Here is a 24,922-nt window from a genome sequence, read left to right as displayed (position 1 = left end):
CTCTCTCTCTCTCTCTCTCTCTCTCTTTCTTTGTTTCTGCCTCTCTATCTCTCTCTCTCTTTCTTTGTTTCTGTCTCTCTCTCTCTCTCTCTCTCTCTCTCTCTCTCTCTCTCTCTCTCTCTCTTTCTTTGTTTCTGTCTCTCTCTCTCTCACTCTCTCTCTCTCTCTCTCTCTCTATATATATATATATATATATATATATATACACATGTCACTCACACACACACCTAGCAGAATATTAATAATTCTTATTTATTGTTAAACATTAAGTCTTTTTCTATTTTTCTATTCTAGTGTGTAAAGATAACAACCTTTAACATCAGTAGCAACAAAGCAAACAGCTCTGTGAGATAAAATGCAAAAAAAGAGAAAAGGAAACAAAAAAATCATCACATGACCTCATTTCATGCAAATTCCTGGAACACGTCAAGCTGTCAGTGTGTTATAAAGACCCAGAGAGGTCAGTGGAGCAGAAGCAGCTTCCACCAGAGTAAAAGGTAAGACTGACCATTTCACATGTTTCTTATAGAAATACAGCTGCGTGCGAATGTCTGTCGATGTTGTGTGTGAAAATGAGTTCACACAGTATTTATGACTAAATGATCTGCTGACCAGTAAAGTGATGTGATCAGTATGAAATGTTCCTCTTAGACACCAAATCTCAGCAAAACTGACGACGATATTAGAGAATCCAGATTCAGGCGCTGTTCATGGGTCACTGTTGATCAGCCCTGTTGTCTTTAACTGAAACCAGTGTGGCCAAGTCCTGTGAGCTCTTATAGCTCCTTATTAGCTGCTTAATTTGAATTCTTTTACTTTTACATGTATAACAGCCAAAGTAAATACACCACTGTTTGTCTCGTGGACTGTTAATTACAGTGAGCCCACCTGTAAGCCCACCTGTGTCTGTTCACTTTAGGATGATAATGAAGATGCTGCACTCAACTGCAATGATGCGTCTCTTCATCCTCCTCATCCTCGCTGTTCACACAGCTGCAGCGGTAAGAAGTGGAATTTATAAATGTCGTCCAATTTATTTATTTCAACACAATGTACCTTTTTATTTCAGGCTTCAGAGCCTTAAAAAATAATTTAATTATTGGTAAAGCGATGGATGCAGGACAAAATGATTTCCACTATTTTCCCATCATCAACTCAGAAGACTCGTGTAGGTTCTCTGGTGGTTCTGGATGGTAATTTGTATTGTAGTCATGGCGACCCCTGGATCCCATCACCACCACTGTAAAGATCTCTGTGTCTCTACAATAAACCATTTCACATAAAATGATTTCTTTTCATCTCATAGCGATAGAAATGTGTAGATGTTTTGAAAAAATGGTGGCATTCCCCTTTAAAAATTGGATTGAAGTGATGTGCTGACTGTTTGGCTTTTGTTATTATCTACATCATTATGATTCATTTTAATAATACAATTAATAAGTTCCAAATGGGTTTTATTTCTTTTCAGATCACTATGAGTTTATATCCAAACTCTGTTGATGAAGAATTTGAATTTGAGGACTGCAAAAAAGAAATGTATCGTCGCATTACTAACCATTCACTGAATGAAGAGCTGAACAACAACGCAAAGTTCAAGAAAGCTTGGGATGAAGCCAAAAAAGATCTAATTCTAGGAAGAAAAGAGAACTCTAATTTAACACAGGATGAATTGAGAAAGATAGCCCTTCGAGTGTACACCGGAACTGATGTTTACCGTGAGCTTAATGATAAAATGCGTGAGGGTAGAGGGACCTACAAGACCGGGTTTGGGTTGATCTCTCTACACTTTCTGATAACAGATGGAATCCAAACTCGCAACGCTGAACAACATCTTCAGCGCGATTGCCGGACCACTTACCGTCGCACCAACATTACAATAGAGATAACAGACCCCTTTGTGCGATTTGGTAGTTTCGCTTCTTCTTCAGTCAAGACTACACTGACACACTTTGGAAACGAGACCTGTTTTATCATCACTACATGCTACGGTGCAGACATATCAATGAAATCAAAGTATGACCAGGAGGTTGAAGTGCTGATACCCCCTTATGAAGTGTTCATAAATGAAACTGTCACTGCCAACAAGGCACCAAATTGTACACGTGTTTACCAACTGCGCAGTGTGGGTAAGATTAGCACCATGAAATGAGAACTGGTTGAAAAGCCAAAGGATGAATTGGATCTGTGAGTATGTGATGATTTATGTCCTGAAACAATCACACGATATGTAGATGTGAGAGATGAAGGCTTATACAGACCAGCACACAGGATGAGATGGAATTCTTGCTCCTTTCTGGACTCTCATGTGTAACTTCTACAAAAATGAATAAAAGACTGCAGCATGACTGACGACTGATCTTGTGTGATTATATTTGGCCTTTAGCAGCGTCACCATCTAGTTTTAAAGTTTTTTTTGTTTAAGAAAATGTCATTATAGTTAAAAAAAGTTTACTTTTGTGGTTGGGGGGGTTGGGTTGGTGGCATTTGACCAATACCCCATCAATTTCTCTGAGATACATCAAAGAGAAAATCTCTGCTCTCTCTAAACTACACACCTCTGACTTATAGACAGAAAACTAAAAGATAACTCTGCAGCTGCAGAACCAATCACAGTGTCCATTTCAGCTGGGGGGCGGGGCTTTTCTCACCCAGTAAAACCATGGTGAGCTGGTGTTCAGTGAGAGGAGCTGCAGCTCACTAATCCAGTAAATAAGCTCTTCCAGCCGTGCACTGACTAACTAAAGCTGATGGACTGTTTCTAACGTCACACCTACATTGTTTGGGTCCAGCTCATCACACTTTCTCTGTAGTTCGGTCCGTTTTGAAGTGTGAACGCTTGACCTGTGTTCAGGTCAAACACCGCAGGTCTTTGTCCGCTTTTTTGGGTTCTGGCGTTTCTTTTTTAAATGGTTCGTTTGGTCTCTCACATGGACAGTGTATATGAACTGGACCCAGTCGTCCCTGTTTTTATACATTTCAACACGTTTGACCTCCAGTTTTAGGACTTCTTATCTTTCTAACAGCACACAGCTAAAGCTCATTACACACATACACACTGAACTAAAGACGCACAACGGAGAGGGACACAAACTCAGACGGCTATGGGCTGAAATGATCCACCATCATGTAAACACTGTAAAATAGAAATTTCTTCCACTGATGACTGAAATGATTCTGATCACAAGGTTTAAAAAAACGTGAATTTATATGAAAAAATCTTTCATTCACTCAGTAAGTCAAGGAGAAACTCATTTTATTTGGGAATGTTAACTATAAACATTCATTATTACAGCAACACACGACAGTTTGAAAGGACCACAAGAATGAACTGTCCTTGGACTGACCATATTAGTGTAAGAACAGCGACACCTGCTGTCTGTCCTGTTCCACGAGCCGTTCATAACTTCTTGTCCTGTGGAAGCTCATCAGCAGCAAAATTAAAATGAAAGTGTGATACATAAAAGGGAAATTTATTTCTATGTTTGAGTTTATTTTATTTATTTATTTTTTACTGAACTATCTTCTTAAAGTTTACTATAGTTTATTATATTAAATATCTCCCCCAATCCAAAAAAAACCCCCAAAAAACAAGAAAAGAAAGATAGAAAAAAAACTAAGATGAACAATAATAATAATAATAATAATAATAATAATAATGGTGTACTTGATGAAAGGTTTCAATTTAAATTTCATACTCTTACATGAACTTTTACTCCATTAATTTGCTGCTTAGTGCACTGGTACTGCAAATTCATTTACACAGAGGTTTAGACACTTTATGAGCAGCTTTATTCCAGCTGAAATGTATTCTGTTACGCAACTATAAATGATTTAAACGATAGTGTATTCAATTACACAATCATTGTGTGAGAACGATCAGGAAAATGTGATTGGTTTTAAATGCATTTGCACTCTCACAATATTTTTGAAAGTACATGATCATGGAGAACACCCGGCAGGAACGAGGGAAAAATTCAAACGCAAAAAGGGAAACACCAGCGGGTCAACTGACCCCCACCTGCCATAATCAAACACATACTACATAAAAATACATAACAGAAAGCATGGAAAACAACAGACACATGATAAAAGTCACGAAAAGGTCTTTGCCCACTTTATGAATGCATTTACTGTGATTGGTTTTGCTTGTTTTAAGAAATAATGTATAAAATAAACAAACTTTTCTGCCAATACAAAGACACTGGTTATATACCGAACCACCCAAACACCTTTCACACTTATATGGTTCTTTGCATGGTGAAATGGTTCTTCAGACTGATAGAGAATGTGTTGTAAATGGTTCTACGTAGCATCAAAAATGGTTCTCCTGTTGTTTGACGTTGTAATAATAGCTGAACCCTTTTTGCTGCTGTTTAGAACCATAACACATTCTCCATTAACCTGAAGAACCAATGCTGTTCCTCTTCGGCTTTACTGCCTTTCTTTTTGAAGATAACAGGAAAGGCCTTGACCTTATGACAAGGGTTTCTCATGTCAGCACATCTATGAAACACATGCCTGTGTGTGGCTATAAATATATATATTCTGTACATTTACACTTTCGAGAGTGAAGTGAAAGTCAGAATCGATCCTGGGATCGTGATGGAGAAGCTTCAATCAAAACTCACTTGAACTTGTGAGGTTCTGTATTAGCAGAAGGTCCACCACACTAAACACAAGGGTTATGTTTAGGTTTATTTAAAGGCATTCATAGAGATACTGATAAAAACCGGCCATTAGGGGTGAACTTTGTGTACTTCTGGTCCCAAGAGCGGATAAATGGTGAGGGTTGCGTCAGGAAGTGCATCCGGCGTAAAACTTGTGCCAAAACTATCATGCAACTATCATCACAAATATACTTGCCATACCGGATCGGTCGAGGCCCGGGTTAACAATGACCGCCTCCGGTGCTGTTGACCAGCAGGGTGCCGGTGGAAATTGGACTACTGTAGGTCGAAGACCATCAAAGAGGAGAGGAGGAAGGCGGGTTAGATGGCAGCGAGAGAGAAGGAAAGGCAGGAGTGTGGAGGTTAGAGTAGGGACTCTGAACATAGGGACAATGACTGGTAAAGGCAGAGAGCTTGCCGACATGATGGAGAGAAGGAAGGTAGATATTCTATGTGTCCAGGAGACCAGATGGAAAGGAAGCAAGGCCAGAAACATTGGAGGTGGATTCAAACTGTTCTATCATGGTGTAGAGAGGAAGAGAAATGGAGTAGGGATAATCCTAAAGGAACAGCCTGTGAAAAGTGTTCTGGATGTAAAGAGAGTGTCAGACAGGATCATGAGCCTGAAGTTGGAGGTTGATGGTGTGATTTTGAATGTGGTCAGTTCATATGCACCACAGGTTGGTTGTCAGTTAGAGGAGAAAGAGGAATTTTGGAGTAAGATGGATGAAGTGGTGTCCCTAGAGAGGAGAGATTGGTGATTGGTGCAGACTTCAATGGACATGTTGGTGAAGGGAACAGAGGGGATGAAGAGGTGCTGGGTATGTATGGTGTGAAAGACAGAAATGCAGAAGGTCAGATGGTTGTAGATTTTGCAGAGAGAATGGAAATGGCTGTGGTGAACACGTATTTTCAGAAGAGGGAAGAACACAGGGTGACATACAAGAGTGGAGGGAGGTGCACACAGGTGGATTATATCCTTAGCAGGAGATGCCACCTAAAGGAGATTGGAGATTGTAAAGTGGTGCCAGGGGAAAGTGTAGCAAGGCAGCATGGGGTGGTTGTCTGTAGAATGAGATTAGAAACAAAGAAGAGGAAGAGAGTGAAGACAGAGCCAAAGATTAGATGGTGGAAGCTGAAGGAGGAGGATGGTTGCAGGCAGTTCAGGGAAAAATTGCAACAGGCCCTTGGGGGCAGTGAGGAGCTACCTGAGGACTGGGAAACTACAGCTAAGGTGGTGAGAGAAACTGGCAAGAAAGTGTTGGGTGTTTCGTCTGGTCAGAGGAAAGAAGACAAGGAAAGTTGGTGGTGGAATGAGGAAGTCCATGAGAGTATTCAGAAGAAGAAGGCAGCTAAGAAAAAGTGGGATAACCAGAGAGATGAAGGAAGTAAGCAGGAGTTCTGTGAGGCAAGTCGCATAGCAAAAAGAATGGTGGCAAAGGCAAAGGCTCAGGCCTGTGATGAGCTGTATGAGAGGCTGGACAGTAAAGAAGGAGTAAAGGACTTGTATCGTTTGACTAAACAGAGAAATAGAGCAGGAAATGATGTACAGCAAGTTAGGCTGATAAAGGATAGAGAGGGAAATGTACTAGTGAGTGAACAGAGAGTGTTGAGTAGATGGAAGGAGGACTTTGAAGAACTAATGAATGAGGAAAACGAGAGAGAGAGGAGGACAACGGGGGGAGAGATAGTGGATCAGGAAGTGCAGAGAATTAGTAAGGTGGAAGTGAGGGCAGCTTTAAAAAGGATGAAGAATGGAAAGGCAGTTGGTCCAGATGACATACCTGTGGAGGTATGGAGATGTTTAGGAGAGAAGGCAGTGGACTTTTTAACCGGGTTGTTTAACAAAATCCTGGAGAGTGAGAGGATGCCTGATGAGTGGAGAAGCAGTGTACTGGTCCCCATTTTTAAGAACAAGGGTGATGTGCAGAGCTGCAGTAACTACAGAGGTATAAAGTTGATGAGCCACACCATGAAGGTATGGGAAAGAGTTGTTGAAGCAAGGCTAAGGCAAGAGGTTCAGATCAGTGAGCGGCAGTTTGGTTTCATGCCCAGAAAAAGTACCACAAATGCAATTTTTGTGTTGAGAGTGTTGGTATAGAAGTACAGAGAAGGTCAGAAGGAGCTGCATTGTGTCTTTGTGGATCTAGAGAAGGCAGATGATAGGGTGCCAAGAGAGGAACTGTGGTACTGTATGAGGAAGTCAGGTGTAGCTGAAAAGTATGTTAGGGTGGTGCAGGACATGTATGAGGATAGTGAGACAGTGGTGAGTTGTGCAGTTGGAGTGACAAATGGTTTCAAGGTGAAGGTGGGGCTACATCAGGGATCAGCTTTGAGCACCTTCTTGTTTGCAATGGTGATGGACAGGTTGACAGATGAGGTCAGGCAGGAGGCTCCATGGACCATGATGTCTGCAGATGACATTGTACTCTGTGGTGAGAGTAGAGAGCAGGTGAAAGAGAATCTGGAGAGGTGGAGGTTTGCACTGGAGAGGAGAGGAATGAAGGTCATTAGAGACAAGACGGAATACATGTGTGTGAATGAGAAGGAGGCAGGTGGAAAGGTGAAGATGCAAGGAGTAGAGGTCGTAAAGGTGGATGACTTCAAATATCTTGGGTCAACCATCCAGAGCAATGGACAGTGCAGAAAAGAGGTGAAGAAGAGGGTGCAGGCAGGATGGAGTGGGTGGAGACGGATGTCAGGGCTGATGTGTGACAGAAGGATAGCAGCAAGAGTGAAAGGGAAGGTTTACAAGACAGCAGTGCGTCCTGCTATGATGTATGGTTTGGAGACTGTGGCTCTGTCTAAAAGACAGGAGGCTGAGCTGGAGGTGGCGGAGATGAAGATGCTGAGATTTTTGTTGGGAGTGACAAGGATGGACAAGATTAGAAATGAGCAGATCAGAGGGACGGTGAAGGTGGAGCAGTTTGGAGATGAAGCCAGAGAGGCCAGGTTGAGATGGTTTGGACATGTGTTGAGGAGGAATAGTGGATATATTGGGCAGAGAATGTTGGAGATGGAGCTGCCGGGTAGAAGGAGAAGAGGTAGACCTCAGAGAAGGTTTATGGATGTAGTGAAGGTGGACATGGAGATGGTTGGTGTGAAAGTAGAGGAGGCAGTGGATAGGGCAAGATGGAGGCAGATGATCAGCTGTGGTGACCCCTAAAGGGAGCAGCCGAAAGAAGAAGAAGATTAAATATTATCAAACATTGAAAATTTTTCTTTTTCTTTTGTAATAGATCATAATTTTACCATCAGTGACTGAAAGCAACATTTCAGCTTTTTCAGAGAAAATGAAAAAAAGGGAAACAAAACAAAAGAAAAAAATCATCACATGACCTCATTTCACGCAAATTCCTGGAACACGTCAAGCTGTCAGTGTCTTATAAAGACCCAGAGAGGTCAGTGGAGCAGAAGCAGCTTCCACCAGAGTAAAAGGTAAGACTGACCATTTCACATGTTTCTTATAGAAATACAGCTGCGTGCGAATGTCTGTCGATGTTGTGTGTGAAAATGAGTTCACACAGTATTTATGACTAAATGATCTGCTGACCAGTAAAGTGATGTGATCAGTATGAAATGTTCCTCTTAGACACCAAATCTCAGCGAAACTGACGATGATATTAGAGAATCCAGATTCAGGCGCTGTTCATGGGTCACTGTTGATCAGCCCTGTTGTCTTTAACTGAAACCAGTGTGGCCAAGTCCTGTGAGCTCTTATAGCTCCTTATTAGCTTCTTAGGATTTTGTGTTTCTTGTACTTTCATATGTAGAAACAACAGTCAAAGCAAGTGCTTAACATCTGAGTTCATCTACACATTTTTTGTTTGTTTGTTTCTTGGACTGTTCATTACAGTGAGCCCACCTGTAAGCCCACCTATATCTGTTCACTTTAGGACAATAATGAAAATGCTGTCCTCAACTGCAATGATGCGTCTCTTCATCCTCCTCATCCTCGCTGTACACACAGATTCTGCGGTAAGAAGTGGAATTTATAAATGTCGTCCAATTTTTTTATTTTAATGCAAAGATTAAAGTTTTTTTTTATTTCAGATTCCAGAGCAAAACAACAGAGCAAAGCCCCAAGAGCAGGTAGGGCTGTTATTCATTCTCTGTGTTCCTATAGAAAGTTATAAACTGATATTTTTTCAAACTATAGTGAAAGATGCTTGAAGAGGATTTACACCTTTTATATTTTTGCATAAACAATTTAGATGTAAACTGAGCAGTTCAGAGCGGTTTGGTGTGAAACGCCAGAACGATGACCGAGACTCTGTTTTCTGATAGTTTTGACAAAAAAATTGACTAAAATGCATTGTTTTTAAAATGAATGGTACAGTGACAGATGCAGAACATAATAGTCCCCAAAGAAAATTTTTCCACTATTTTCCATCATCAGCATCCCATACAAACTCAGAAGACTCGTGTAGGTTCTCTGGTGGTTCTGGATGGTGAATAAAATGTCTATATCTGTGTTGTAGTCATGGCGACGCCTGGTTCCCATCATCACCACTGTAAAGAGATCTGAGGTAAATGGTTTTATTTTCATCTCAACGATTTTTAATGGGGGAATTCCACTTTAGAAATGTGTCTTGAAATGACTTGGTAATGACTGGGCATGTAGCAGTTACTATATACATGATTATCATTCAAATTCATAATAAGATGAATGAGTTAATAATGACTTTTGCTTGTTTTTAGATCACTATGGATTTATATCTCAACTCCATTGATGATGAATTCATGGGATGCAAAGCAAAAATGTATTGTGTTGTTACTGAGCAGTTACTGAAAAATGAGTTGAACTCCAATAAGAACTTCAGGAAGGATTGGAATGCTGCCAGAAAAAAACTTCACTTATTAAATACACCGGACTCTGAATTAACAGAAACAGATATGACAAACATAGCCCTTCAAGCGTACACCAGACCCAATATTTACAGGGAACTCAATGATAAAATGTGTGAGGGTAGAGGGACCTACAAGACCAAGTTTGGGTTGATCTCTTTACACTTTCTGATTACATATGGTATCCAAACTCGCAACGCTCAGCACGAGTGCCGGACCACATACCGTCGCAACAACATTAAGATAGAGATAATGTTCCCCTTAGTGCGATTTGGTAGTTTTGCTTCTTCTTCAATCTTTCCTAACATTAGCCAATTTGGAAGTGAGACCTGTTTCAAAATCACTACGTGCTACGGTGCTGACATATCCGACATATCAGTGCAACCACAAGAGGCTGAAGTGCTGATACCCCCTTATGAAGTGTTTAAAAGTGAGCCTGTCGGAGTTAAACCACCAGAACTTAGTGACTGTAAACGTGTTTACATGCTGCGCAGTGTGGGTAAGGTTAGCAACATGAATTGTGAATATTTTAAGAAGGATAAATGGGCTGACTGGCTTTGACTGCCTGATGATTTATGTCCTGAAACAATCACACGATATGAAGATGTGAGAGATGAAGGCTTATACAGACCAGCACACAGGATGAGATGGAATTCTTGCTCCTTTCTGGACTCTCATGTGTAACTTCTACAAAAATTAATAAAAGACTGCAGCATGACTGACGACTGATCTTGTGTGATTATATTTCGCCTTTAGCAACGTCACCATCTAGTTTTAACGTTTTTTTTGTTTAAGAAAATGTCATTATAGTTAAAAAGTGGCATTTGACCAATACCCCATCAATTTTTCTGAGATACATCAAAGAGAAAATCTCTGCTCTCTCTAAACTACACACCTCTGACTTATAGACAGAAAACTAAAAGATAACTCTGCAGCTGCAGAACCAATCACAGTGTCCATTTCAGCTGGGGGGCGGGGCTTTTCTCACCCAGTAAAACCATGGTGAGCTGGTGTTCAGTGAGAGGAGCTGCAGCTCACTAATCCAGTAAATAAGCTCTTCCAGCCGTGCACTGACTAACTAAAGCTGATGGACTGTTTCTAACGTCACACCTACATTGTTTGGGTCCAGCTCATCACACTTTCTCTGTAGTTCGGTCCGTTTTGAAGTGTGAACGCTTGACCTGTGTTCAGGTCAAACACCGCAGGTCTTTGTCCGCTTTTTTGGGTTCTGGCGTTTCTTTTTTAAATGGTTCGTTTGGTCTCTCACATGGACAGCGTATATGAACTGGACCCAGTCGTCCCTGTTTTTATACATTTCAACACGTTTGACCTCCAGTTTTAGGACTTCTTATCTTTCTAACAGCACACAGCTAAAGCTCATTACACACACACACACTGAACTAAAGACGCACAACGGAGAGGGACACAAACTCAGACGGCTATGGGCTGAAATGATCCACCATCATGTAAACACTGTAAAATAGAAATTTCTTCCACTGATGACTGAAATGATTCTGATCACAAGGTTTAAAAAAACGTGAATTTATATGAAAAAATCTTTCATTCACTCAGTAAGTCAAGCAGAAACTCATTTTATTTGGGAATGTTAACTATAAACATTCATTATTACAGCAATACACGACAGTTTGAAAGGACCACAAGAATGAACTGTCCTTGGACTGACCATATTAGTGTAAGAACAGCGACACCTGCTGTCTGTCCTGTTCCACGAGCCGTTCATAACTTCTTGTCCTGTGGAAGCTCATCAGCAGCAAAATTAAAATGAAAGTGTGATACATAAAAGGGAAATTTATTTCTATGTTTGAGTTTATTTTATTTATTTATTTTTTACTGAACTATCTTCTTAAAGTTTACTATATTTTATTTATCTATCTCCCCCAATCCCAAAAAAAACCCCAAAAAACAAGAAAAGAAAGATAGAAAAAAAAACTAAGACGAACAATAATAATAATAATAATAATAATAATAATGGTGTACTTGATGAAAGGTTTCAATTTAAATTTCATACTCTTACATGAACTTTTACTCCATTAATTTGCTGCTTAGTGCACTGGTACTGCAAATTCATTTACACAGAGGTTTAGACACTTTATGAGCAGCTTTATTCCAGCTGAAATGTATTCTGTTATGCAACTATAAATGATTTAAACGATAGGGTATTCAATTACACAATCATTGTGTGAGAACGATCAGGAAAATGTGATTGGTTTTAAATGCATTTGCACTCTCACAATATTTTTGAAAGTACATGATCATGGAGAACACCCGGCAGGAACGAGGGAAAAATTCAAACGCAAAAAGGGAAACACCAGCGGGTCAACTGACCCCCACCTGCCATAATCAAACACATACTACATAAAAATACATAACAGAAAGCATGGAAAACAACAGACACATGATAAAAGTCACGAAAAGGTCTTTGCCCACTTTATGAATGCATTTACTGTGATTGGTTTTGCTTGTTTTAAGAAATAATGTATAAAATAAACAAACTTTTCTGCCAATACAAAGACACTGGTTATATACCGAACCACCCAAACACCTTTCACACTTATATGGTTCTTTGCATGGTGAAATGGTTCTTCAGACTGATAGAGAATGTGTTGTAAATGGTTCTACGTAGCATCAAAAATGGTTCTCCTGTTGTTTGACGTTGTAATAATAGCTGAACCCTTTTTGCTGCTGTTTAGAACCATAACACATTCTCCATTAACCTGAAGAACCAATGCTGTTCCTCTTCGGCTTTACTGCCTTTCTTTTTGAAGATAACAGGAAAGGCCTTGACCTTATGACAAGGGTTTCTCATGTCAGCACATCTATGAAACACATGCCTGTGTGTGGCTATAAATATATATATTCTGTACATTTACACTTTCGAGAGTGAAGTGAAAGCCAGAATCGATCCTGGGATCGTGATGGAGAAGCTTCAATCAAAACTCACTTGAACTTGTGAGGTTCTGTATTAGCAGAAGGTCCACCACACTAAACACAAGGGTTATGTTTAGGTTTATTTAAAGGCATTCATAGAGATACTGATAAAAACCGGCCATTAGGGGTGAACTTTGTGTACTTCTGGTCCCAAGAGCGGATAAATGGTGAGGGTTGCGTCAGGAAGTGCATCCGGCGTAAAACTTGTGCCAAAACTATCATGCAACTATCATCACAAATATACTTGCCATACCGGATCGGTCGAGGCCCGGGTTAACAATGACCGCCTCCGGTGCTGTTGACCAGCAGGGTGCCGGTGGAAATTGGACTACTGTAGGTCGAAGACCATCAAAGAGGAGAGGAGGAAGGCGGGTTAGATGGCAGCGAGAGAGAAGGAAAGGCAGGAGTGTGGAGGTTAGAGTAGGGACTCTGAACATAGGGACAATGACTGGTAAAGGCAGAGAGCTTGCCGACATGATGGAGAGAAGGAAGGTAGATATTCTATGTGTCCAGGAGACCAGATGGAAAGGAAGCAAGGCCAGAAACATTGGAGGTGGATTCAAACTGTTCTATCATGGTGTAGAGAGGAAGAGAAATGGAGTAGGGATAATCCTAAAGGAACAGCCTGTGAAAAGTGTTCTGGATGTAAAGAGAGTGTCAGACAGGATCATGAGCCTGAAGTTGGAGGTTGATGGTGTGATTTTGAATGTGGTCAGTTCATATGCACCACAGGTTGGTTGTCAGTTAGAGGAGAAAGAGGAATTTTGGAGTAAGATGGATGAAGTGGTGTCCCTAGAGAGGAGAGATTGGTGATTGGTGCAGACTTCAATGGACATGTTGGTGAAGGGAACAGAGGGGATGAAGAGGTGCTGGGTATGTATGGTGTGAAAGACAGAAATGCAGAAGGTCAGATGGTTGTAGATTTTGCAGAGAGAATGGAAATGGCTGTGGTGAACACGTATTTTCAGAAGAGGGAAGAACACAGGGTGACATACAAGAGTGGAGGGAGGTGCACACAGGTGGATTATATCCTTAGCAGGAGATGCCACCTAAAGGAGATTGGAGATTGTAAAGTGGTGCCAGGGGAAAGTGTAGCAAGGCAGCATGGGGTGGTTGTCTGTAGAATGAGATTAGAAACAAAGAAGAGGAAGAGAGTGAAGACAGAGCCAAAGATTAGATGGTGGAAGCTGAAGGAGGAGGATGGTTGCAGGCAGTTCAGGGAAAAATTGCAACAGGCCCTTGGGGGCAGTGAGGAGCTACCTGAGGACTGGGAAACTACAGCTAAGGTGGTGAGAGAAACTGGCAAGAAAGTGTTGGGTGTTTCGTCTGGTCAGAGGAAAGAAGACAAGGAAAGTTGGTGGTGGAATGAGGAAGTCCATGAGAGTATTCAGAAGAAGAAGGCAGCTAAGAAAAAGTGGGATAACCAGAGAGATGAAGGAAGTAAGCAGGAGTTCTGTGAGGCAAGTCGCATAGCAAAAAGAATGGTGGCAAAGGCAAAGGCTCAGGCCTGTGATGAGCTGTATGAGAGGCTGGACAGTAAAGAAGGAGTAAAGGACTTGTATCGTTTGACTAAACAGAGAAATAGAGCAGGAAATGATGTACAGCAAGTTAGGCTGATAAAGGATAGAGAGGGAAATGTACTAGTGAGTGAACAGAGAGTGTTGAGTAGATGGAAGGAGGACTTTGAAGAACTAATGAATGAGGAAAACGAGAGAGAGAGGAGGACAACGGGGGGAGAGATAGTGGATCAGGAAGTGCAGAGAATTAGTAAGGTGGAAGTGAGGGCAGCTTTAAAAAGGATGAAGAATGGAAAGGCAGTTGGTCCAGATGACATACCTGTGGAGGTATGGAGATGTTTAGGAGAGAAGGCAGTGGACTTTTTAACCGGGTTGTTTAACAAAATCCTGGAGAGTGAGAGGACGCCTGATGAGTGGAGAAGCAGTGTACTGGTCCCCATTTTTAAGAACAAGGGTGATGTGCAGAGCTGCAGTAACTACAGAGGTATAAAGTTGATGAGCCACACCATGAAGGTATGGGAAAGAGTTGTTGAAGCAAGGCTAAGGCGAGAGGTCCAGATCAGTGAGCAGCAGTTTGGTTTCATGCCCAGAAAAAGTACCACAAATGCAATTTTTGTGTTGAGAGTGTTGGTATAGAAGTACAGAGAAGGTCAGAAGGAGCTGCATTGTGTCTTTGTGGATCTAGAGAAGGCAGATGATAGGGTGTCAAGAGAGGAACTGTGGTACTGTATGAGGAAGTCAGGTGTAGCTGAAAAGTATGTTAGGGTGGTGCAGGACATGTATGAGGATAGTGAGACAGTGGTGAGTTGTGCAGTTGGAGTGACAAATGGTTTCAAGGTGAAGGTGGGGCTACATCAGGGATCAGCTTTGAGCACCTTCTTGTTTGCAATGGTGATGGACAGGTTGACAGATGAGGTCAGGCAGGAGGCTCCATGGACCATGATGTCTGCAGATGACATTGTACTCTGTGGTGAGAGTAGAGAGCAGGTGAAAGAGAATCTGGAGAGGTGGAGGTTTGCACTGGAGAGGAGAGGAATGAAGGTCATTAGAGACAAGACGGAATACATGTGTGTGAATGAGAAGGAGGCAGGTGGAAAGGTGAAGATGCAAGGAGTAGAGGTCGTAAAGGTGGATGACTTCAAATATCTTGGGTCAACCATCCAGAGCAATGGACAGTGCAGAAAAGAGGTGAAGAAGAGGGTGCAGGCAGGATGGAGTGGGTGGAGACGGATGTCAGGGCTGATGTGTGACAGAAGGATAGCAGCAAGAGTGAAAGGGAAGGTTTACAAGACAGCAGTGCGTCCTGCTATGATGTATGGTTTGGAGACTGTGGCTCTGTCTAAAAGACAGGAGGCTGAGCTGGAGGTGGCGGAGATGAAGATGCTGAGATTTTTGTTGGGAGTGACAAGGATGGACAAGATTAGAAATGAGCAGATCAGAGGGACGGTGAAGGTGGAGCAGTTTGGAGATGAAGCCAGAGAGGCCAGGTTGAGATGGTTTGGACATGTGTTGAGGAGGAATAGTGGATATATTGGGCAGAGAATGTTGGAGATGGAGCTGCCGGGTAGAAGGAGAAGAGGTAGACCTCAGAGAAGGTTTATGGATGTAGTGAAGGTGGACATGGAGATGGTTGGTGTGAAAGTAGAGGAGGCAGTGGATAGGGCAAGATGGAGGCAGATGATCAGCTGTGGTGACCCCTAAAGGGAGCAGCCGAAAGAAGAAGAAGATTAAATATTATCAAACATTGAAAATTTTTCTTTTTCTTTTGTAATAGATCATAATTTTACCATCAGTGACTGAAAGCAACATTTCAGCTTTTTCAGAGAAAATGAAAAAAAGGGAAACAAAACAAAAGAAAAAAATCATCACATGACCTCATTTCACGCAAATTCCTGGAACACGTCAAGCTGTCAGTGTCTTATAAAGACCCAGAGAGGTCAGTGGAGCAGAAGCAGCTTCCACCAGAGTAAAAGGTAAGACTGACCATTTCACATGTTTCTTATAGAAATACAGCTGCGTGCGAATGTCTGTCGATGTTGTGTGTGAAAATGAGTTCACACAGTATTTATGACTAAATGATCTGCTGACCAGTAAAGTGATGTGATCAGTATGAAATGTTCCTCTTAGACACCAAATCTCAGCGAAACTGACGATGATATTAGAGAATCCAGATTCAGGCGCTGTTCATGGGTCACTGTTGATCAGCCCTGTTGTCTTTAACTGAAACCAGTGTGGCCAAGTCCTGTGAGCTCTTATAGCTCCTTATTAGCTTCTTAGGATTTTGTGTTTCTTGTACTTTCATATGTAGAAACAACAGTCAAAGCAAGTGCTTAACATCTGAGTTCATCTACACATTTTTTGTTTGTTTGTTTCTTGGACTGTTCATTACAGTGAGCCCACCTGTAAGCCCACCTATATCTGTTCACTTTAGGACAATAATGAAAATGCTGTCCTCAACTGCAATGATGCGTCTCTTCATCCTCCTCATCCTCGCTGTACACACAGATTCTGCGGTAAGAAGTGGAATTTATAAATGTCGTCCAATTTTTTTATTTTAATGCAAAGATTAAAGTTTTTTTTTATTTCAGATTCCAGAGCAAAACAACAGAGCAAAGCCCCAAGAGCAGGTAGGGCTGTTATTCATTCTCTGTGTTCCTATAGAAAGTTATAAACTGATATTTTTTCAAACTATAGTGAAAGATGCTTGAAGAGGATTTACACCTTTTATATTTTTGCATAAACAATTTAGATGTAAACTGAGCAGTTCAGAGCGGTTTGGTGTGAAACGCCAGAACGATGACCGAGACTCTGTTTTCTGATAGTTTTGACAAAAAAATTGACTAAAATGCATTGTTTTTAAAATGAATGGTACAGTGACAGATGCAGAACATAATAGTCCCCAAAGAAAATTTTTCCACTATTTTCCATCATCAGCATCCCATACAAACTCAGAAGACTCGTGTAGGTTCTCTGGTGGTTCTGGATGGTGAATAAAATGTCTATATCTGTGTTGTAGTCATGGCGACGCCTGGTTCCCATCATCACCACTGTAAAGAGATCTGAGGTAAATGGTTTTATTTTCATCTCAACGATTTTTAATGGGGGAATTCCACTTTAGAAATGTGTCTTGAAATGACTTGGTAATGACTGGGCATGTAGCAGTTACTATATACATGATTATCATTCAAATTCATAATAAGATGAATGAGTTAATAATGACTTTTGCTTGTTTTCAGATCAGTATGGATTTATATCTCAACTCCATTGATGATGAATTCATGGGATGCAAAGCAAAAATGTATTGTGTTGTTACTGAGCAGTTACTGAAAAATGAGTTGAACTCCAATAAGAACTTCAGGAAGGATTGGAATGCTGCCAGAAAAAAACTTCACTTATTAAATATACCGGACTCTGAGTTAACAGAAACAGATATGACAAACATAGCCCTTCAAGCGTACACCAGACCCAATATTTACAGGGAACTCAATGATAAAATGCGTGAGGGTAGAGGGACCTACAAGACCAAGTTTGGGTTGATCTCTTTACACTTTCTGATGACATATGGCATCCAAACTCGCAACGCTCAGCACGAGTGCCGGACCACTTACCGTCGCAACAACATTAAGATAGAGATAATGTTCCCCTTAGTGCGATTTGGTAGTTTTGCTTCTTCTTCAATCTTTCCTAACATTAGCCAATTTGGAAGTGAGACCTGTTTCAAAATCACTACGTGCTACGGTGCTGACATATCCGACATATCAGTGCAACCACAAGAGGCTGAAGTGCTGTTACCCCCTTATGAAGTGTTTAAAAGTGAGCCTGTCGGAGTTAAACCACCAGAACGTAGTGACTGTAAACGTGTTTACATGCTGCGCAGTGTGGGTAAGGTTAGCAACATGAATTGTGAATATCTTAAGAAGGATAAAATGGGCTGACTGGCTTTGACTGCCTGATGATTTATGTCCTGAAACAATCACACGATATGAAGATGTGAGAGATGAAGGCTTATACAGACCAGCACACAGGATGAGATGGAATTCTTGCTCCTTACTGGACTCTCATGTGTAACTTCTACAAAAATGAATAAAAGACTGCAGCATGACTGACGACTGATCTTGTGTGATTATATTTGGTCTTTAGCAGCGTCACCATCTAGTTTTAACGTTTTTTTTGTTTAAGAAAATGTCATTATAGTTAAAAAGTGGCATTTGACCAATACCCCATCAATTTTTCTGAGATACATCAAAGAGAAAATCTCTGCTCTCTCTAAACTACACACCTCTGACTTATAGACAGAAAACTAAAAGATAACTCTGCAGCTGCAGAACCAATCACAGTGTCCATTTCAGCTGGGGGGGCGGGGCTTTTCTCACCCAGTAAAACCATGGTGAGCTGGTGTTCAGTGAGAGGAGCTGCAGCTCACTAATCCAGTAAATAAGCTCTTCCAGCCGTGCACTGACTAACTAAAGCTGATGGACTGTTTCTAACGTCACACCTACATTGTTTGGGTCCAGCTCATCACACTTTCTCTGTAGTTCGGTCCGTTTTGAAGTGTGAACGCTTGACCTGTGTTCAGGTCAAACACCGCAGGTCTTTGTCCGCTTTTTTGGGTTCTGGCGTTTCTTTTTTAAATGGTTCGTTTGGTCTCTCACATGGACAGTGCATATGAACTGGACCCAGTCGTCCCTGTTTTTATACATTTCAACACGTTTGACCTCCAGTTTTAGGACTTCTTATCTTTCTAACAGCACACAGCTAAAGCTCATTACACACACACTGAACTAAAGACGCACAACGGAGAGGGACACAAACTCAGACGGCTATGGGCTGAAATGATCCACCATCATGTAAACACTGTAAAATAGAAATGTCTTCCACTGATGACTGAAATGATTCTGATCACAAGGTTTAAAAAAACGTGAATTTATATGAAAAAATCTTTCATTCACTCATTTACTGTGATTGGTTTTGCTTGTTTTAAGAAATAATGCATAAAATAAACAAACTTTTCTGCCAATACAAAAACACTGGTTTTATACGGAACCACCCAAACACCCATTTCACGCTTATATGGTTCTTTGCATGGTGAAATGGTTCTTCAGACTGATGGAGAATGTGTTGTAAATGGTTCTCCTGTTGTTTGACGTTGTAATAATAGCTGAACCCTTTTTGCTGCTGTTTAGAACCATAACACATTCTCCATTAACCTGAAGAACCAATGCTGTTCCTCTTCGGCTTTACTGCCTTTCTTTTTGAAGATAACAGGAAAGGCCTTGACCTTATGACAAGGGTTTCTCATGTCAGCACATCTATGAAACACATGCCTGTGTGTGGCTATAAATATATATATTCTGTACATTTACACTTTCGAGAGTGAAGTGAAAGCCAGAATCGATCCTGGGATCGTGATGGAGAAGCTTCAATCAAAACTCACTTGAACTTGTGAGGTTCTGTATTAGCAGAAGGTCCACCACACTAAACACAAGGGTTATGTTTAGATTTATTTAAAGGCATTAATAGAGATACTGATAAGCTAAATATTCATTAAACCACAAGGAGGCGTTTTTCCTAAATTCTGAAAATATTTACATCTTTTTGTTTTCTGTAAAGTAGTGATCTCTTTCCTGCGCATCCTTCTTTTCTTGTTTGACTTTCAGTTTTTAGTCCAGTTGTTTGTAAATTTTGGCTTACTGTTTTTCCCCGTTTGATACTGAACTGTCCCTGGTTTTTGCTGTTTGCCTCATGTTTTCATATTACTGTGTTTGGAACTGATCCTGGCCTGTATCAGTGGTGTGAATTCTGATTTTCCCGTTTATAGTAAAAGTCCTTTCCTTTGCATCTGTGTGCGTCTGACCTGATTCATCACATAATACCTGAACTGAATCATGGATTGTGGATGCAGCGGCCTTCCCGAGGGTCATAGCCAACCTTATCCAGCTTCTAGGTCAACACCAGCAGCTGCTAGAGGAGTAGTCCCAATCCCTAAACAACCTGGCTCATCAGCCAGGTGTGCAGGAAGATAGGCTGTCATGGCTGGTTATGAGTATGAAGGCCAAGGTGATAAACCTTTCAGAAGCTCCTCACAGTAGCGGCCTTCACCATCAGCTTCAGAAGCAGGAGTTTTTCCAGTGAGAAAGCCTGACAGTACACCTGAAAAATGCTGAGGGGTTTTGTTACAGTGCTCTATTATCAGAGAAGTTCATGTGCTAATCTAGTGAGTATTCCCACAAAGCGGCTGGTTCTGATGTCTTTCTTTCTGCCTGTAACTATTTAGTGGTAAGCAAAAAGTCCGTCATTTCACTCTTGATTTCCTGCGGCGATGACGGGAACTTCATTCATGCCAATCTGGTATCCCAGCTATGAATTCCTGTGGAACTCTTGAGGACACCAATACATGTCACTACCATAGATTGGGAACCGGTTGGTGGTGGCCAATCCCCTCACCCAGGAGAAGCAGTCAATGAAGGAGTACAAGAGTCCTTAGCAAAGGGGGTCCTTAGCCAGGCTCATGATGGAGAAGCTTTAATAAAAACTCATTCAGACTCACAGGTGAAAACAGCTGAATCCAGGGCAGTCACCCCAAATTGAAATGGAAGTAATTCCTTGTGCTGAGTGAGACACTCTAACTGGTTCTGGGATACTGACTCACCTCGGTGACGGGGTAGAGTCAGTTTTTACTCATCTGGAGTTTTGAGGCTTGGAACCTCGTTTTGAGGTCTGGTGCCTCAGTAGTATCAGGAACACTAGACAGGTGAGTCAGGGACTCACATTACTGCAGTAAGAGGTATTGGAAACCTAGAAGGGAAGTTCAAGCATATTGTCTGTCTTAGTTTTTCATACTGAGAGAAAGTCCAGGTCCTTTCACAGGTGCTTTCTTCTGTGCTCCAATATATATTCCCCTTTTGTTGTGTCAGCTATATTGTCTTACTGTTGTGTGTCCATTGATGTTTTACCTGTATTGTTCCTGCTGAGGTGTGAACATCTTCACCCTCCCCTGACCCCAGAGCTCCTTCGCCCTCTACCCCAACCTTTTGATTCTTCCCACTTCACCCGCTTCCCTTCCCCTTTTAGCTTCCTCACCCAACCCACAGTATGTCAATGTAAACCAGGTCAGAATGTGTGTTCAGGGGACTTGTGACAGACTGATGACCAAGCTGTACCTGTGCATGATCCTCTGCATGCACATGAATAAAATTCAGGTGACTGAATGTTCAGGTTTTGACTCCTCCTGCCAAGTTTCTGACAACACGACCAGTCTTTTCTGTGATGATGGACTGTATCTGGTAGAAAAGCGAGGTTTTAGGATCATTTAGGATTTAGTCTTTCATTTGAGAGAGTGGACTCTCCTGGAAGTCTAGTGTATGTAAGGAAACGTAAGATATGGACTGTGTGTGTGTGCATGTATTTTCCAATTAAAAAAAAAGAAATCAAACAGTGAAATTGTTTTTCTCAGGAGGAAAGAGAGAGAGAGAGAAAGTAACTGAGTCTGCATAATTATAAAAAGCTGCTAAAATGGGAAATGGAAGCTCAGAAAAGGGAAGAAGGAATTCTGGTCCCCCCACATAATAAAGACATGAAAAAGCAGCTGCAACGGGGAGCGAGGAGGCGGACGCACGTGCTGAGATAAGCGAGATTTATTAAGGGCAAATCCAAAATCAGGGTTGAGACAGTCCAGGGTCATAGAGCCAATACGGATAGATCGGGGGGCAGACATGACAAACCAGAACACAACAGAACAAGCAAAACAGACCAGCCAACAAAGCAAACAAAGATTCAAACAAAGATTCAAACAAAGATTCAAACAAAGATTCAAACAAAGATTCAAACAAAGATTCAAACAAAGATTCAAACAAAGATTCAACAAAGATTCAAACAAAGATGCACACAGAGATTCAAGCATCAAAGACCAGCAAACACAGGGGCCAAACACATGGCTTAAATACACAGGGAAAACAAGGGACAGGTGGGAAAACAGGTGGAGACAATTAGGGGCGGAGTCATGAAACAAGGGGGCTAAACCTAAACAACTGCAAAACAAACACATGGACAGGACTGGGAGGGGCCAATCGTGACAGCAGCAGTGGACGAAGTTCACAAACCATGCATTTGAGTTAAAGTTGAGACACCCAAAGGAAAATATCACTCCAGTAAAATTAGAAGCTCCTCCCTTTAGACCTCCACTTGAGGAAAAGTACTGAAGTATTTACCTTCAAATGTACTTAAGTATAAAGTAAAAGTACTAAAAGAGTAATTCTGGCTCTGATAACCTGTTATCATTTTTATAACCAGACTGGCTTCATGAACTCATTTCAGGTGAAAGTCCTCCAGCGTCTCTCTTGGTAAACCGCTGCACTGATGTTAAGCCGTGTGCTGCACTGGGTCAGTATGACCAACAGGTCAAAACAAGCTGGCTAGTGCATACGATCCCACTGGACAGAAGTCCACGTCCAACCATCCATATCTATCTTCACTTTATATTCCTGAAATGAAGGCCATGATCAAGAATATTCAAGACCCAAAGACAAACACTGAAGGCTGCGTCAATGACATGAATGCTCTGGATGGCGTACATTAACCAATGTGGAATGGACTCACAACAACAGAAAGGCGGACGGCTTGGCGGATCGCTGGACGGCTTGGCGGATCGCCGGTTCCACTTAGTCGAAGCACATTGTGGTATGGCTAACAAAGCCACAAAGGGCCAATATGGTTCACATGTGCTTTAGCAGGTAGGCCCAGTGATGGGACTCATTTTCATTATGGCAAACATGGTCAGAGGGCCAGAGAATGCCCTAATAATCAACAATAGCACCCTAACCTTCGTGTTTTCATTCATACGCCTAAATGGGATGAGACAGGAGAACAGACCAAACAATTACTGAAAGTGACCAACATCTCTACTGATGTTCCTAGTCGACACAGTTGCAACACAATCAGTTCTTAGAAAGGGAGCTGCTCTGAATATCTCCTGACACCTGAGCCTGTTTCCTTCTTTATCTCTTGCTTCCTCTTCTCTGACATACACATTGTTTGCAGAGTTGTGCTACGGCTTGATTCCAGCAGGCATTTTCAACCTGTGCCACACAATGTTGTGACTCCTTATTGACCTAAACCCTGCCCAAGATCTATCATACTGTTTGGTGACCGTCTGCATTAACAGTTTTTCCTTGGTTGCAAACAAGATGCAGTGGTTGTGGCAAGATGCCTCCTGATGGATGTTCTCCTGAAATGGGAGGTGCCAAGGAAAATTTCTTTGTATAATGGAACCCAAATTTCTTCAAATCACGGTGCCCATTTTGTGAATAGATTTATTTCACATCTTTCGCTCAAATTCAACCTGAAAACATATTGTGCTTGTTGTTCCTGATCTGGTGCTGCGGTGAAGTCACTGAATCAAACAATCAGACAAAGACAGCCAAAGTTTCCCTTATTACAGGCCAAGAATTAGGGTACAATGTCTGTAGTACTAACACACACACACAAGGGCAGGCTAACCGACAGACAGTCATCCTGCCATATGAAGCGGTCACAGGACTCAAGAACTGATGATTCACGAAGATTTCAGTTCCAGAGCGAGATCAAAACATCAGAAATTAAAGGGGATTTGGAACCTTGTCTGTAATAAAGGAGATGTTCTGATAAAGCAGGTCTCACTCCTTGAGATTACCCATTAAAGTGCGTCAGCAACACGTTCCCTCCTAAAATGCTGTTAAAGACAGTCTTACATGTATACTCGAATGAAAAGCTGAAACATAACTGAATAAGTAAAAATGAGAAAAGGCCTCGTCTTTCAGGGACATTTACAGGGTTTCCTGAAGGATCCCTTCAACAAATTGATGACTGCATGATTAAACATGTCTCTTGCAAAACTGTCCAGTCTTCACAGGTTCAAGCTGCTCTTCACAAGCCAGCTGAGGGATAGCTTCACGGCCTAGAAGGGGACAACTGGGTGGTAGTGGGGGATGTGATTAGAAAGGCCTGGAACTGGCCTGGAAAGCAGGGCAGTCCGAGTAGCTGAAAGCGAGACGTGAATCCACTGCTCACACTGTCCTAAGTTCATCAGACCAGATCTAGGTGTGCCCCTAAAGGAGGCAGGGCCAGAGGAGTTTCTGGTGGGAAACCAACTTGAGTCAGAAGTTTGAAGAGGCTGGCAGGACGGTGAAGTTGTCGAGTTGAGCTAAATGAACAGTTCTCTGAGGTTACAACAGCCATATTGTAAGCTCTGGTAATAGTTGTTTTGTTTGTCATGCTTCACATCACCTGTCATGTTTCCGTCTGGCTTGGTTGGTTCAGAGGCTGACCTCCTACAAATTACTTCCCAGGATGCAACAGTGAATCATGTGACCAACACATCAGAGACATCGGCCAATCATGAGCCATTCCAGAGATAAAGCTCCCCTTGTATTGCCAAGCGCCAGCTGCTTGTTATCTATGGGCTTTTTAAACACGGTGGGCCGACCTACAGTTAGTTAAGGATGACCAACAGGGGGGAATGGAAAATTCTAGATGTCTTAGCTCTGGAAGAGGGAGCTGTGTGTCATGTGCTCAATATGTCCTGCTACATTTGTATCCCTAACAGTGATTTTGACTCTACTGGTGTTCAATAGTTTTTCTTTCTTTATATTGCCTTTTTCCTCAGGTATTCTGCCTTATTGTCGAGGAAAGTGTTGAGTGGTGATTTAACCTCCATTATATTGACCATATGTAACCATTATGCTCTGACAGGCTGACTCTGTCCTGACTGGCTTTGCGATCAACACTGAAGGCCTTGATCGAGAAGAGCATGGTCTGACACATTAGATCAGAAAAGGCCAGGAGCTTATATGAGCCAATGTCTTGACAGATTCCAGAAGAATTAGAGTTTTTGAAAGCCTCAGTTTGCAGTCAGGGTCCTGAGCTGTTCCTCTTCCGCTTTACTGTGTTTTTCTGCTTTTTGAAGAT

The 24,922-nt window shown here is 41.7% G+C and overlaps 1 protein-coding gene across 1 annotated transcript; it reads left to right on the top strand.

The window, feature by feature from the left end:
- Positions 1-465: 465 nt before the first annotated feature.
- On the top strand, positions 466-2,349 carry LOC108444065 (ecto-ADP-ribosyltransferase 5-like). Its single transcript, XM_017725041.2, has 3 exons — positions 466-497; positions 920-1,001; positions 1,469-2,349. Exons 2-3 carry the CDS (start codon positions 921-923, stop codon positions 2,147-2,149), a joined length of 762 nt encoding a protein of 253 aa, XP_017580530.2. The 5' UTR covers positions 466-497; position 920; the 3' UTR covers positions 2,150-2,349.
- Positions 2,350-24,922: the final 22,573 nt, after the last annotated feature.

The sequence above is a fragment of the Pygocentrus nattereri genome, chromosome 7, assembly GCF_015220715.1.
Source record: "Pygocentrus nattereri isolate fPygNat1 chromosome 7, fPygNat1.pri, whole genome shotgun sequence".
NCBI classification, from domain to species: domain Eukaryota; kingdom Metazoa; phylum Chordata; class Actinopteri; order Characiformes; family Serrasalmidae; genus Pygocentrus; species Pygocentrus nattereri.
This window is presented reverse-complemented; position numbering and strand designations above follow the sequence as displayed.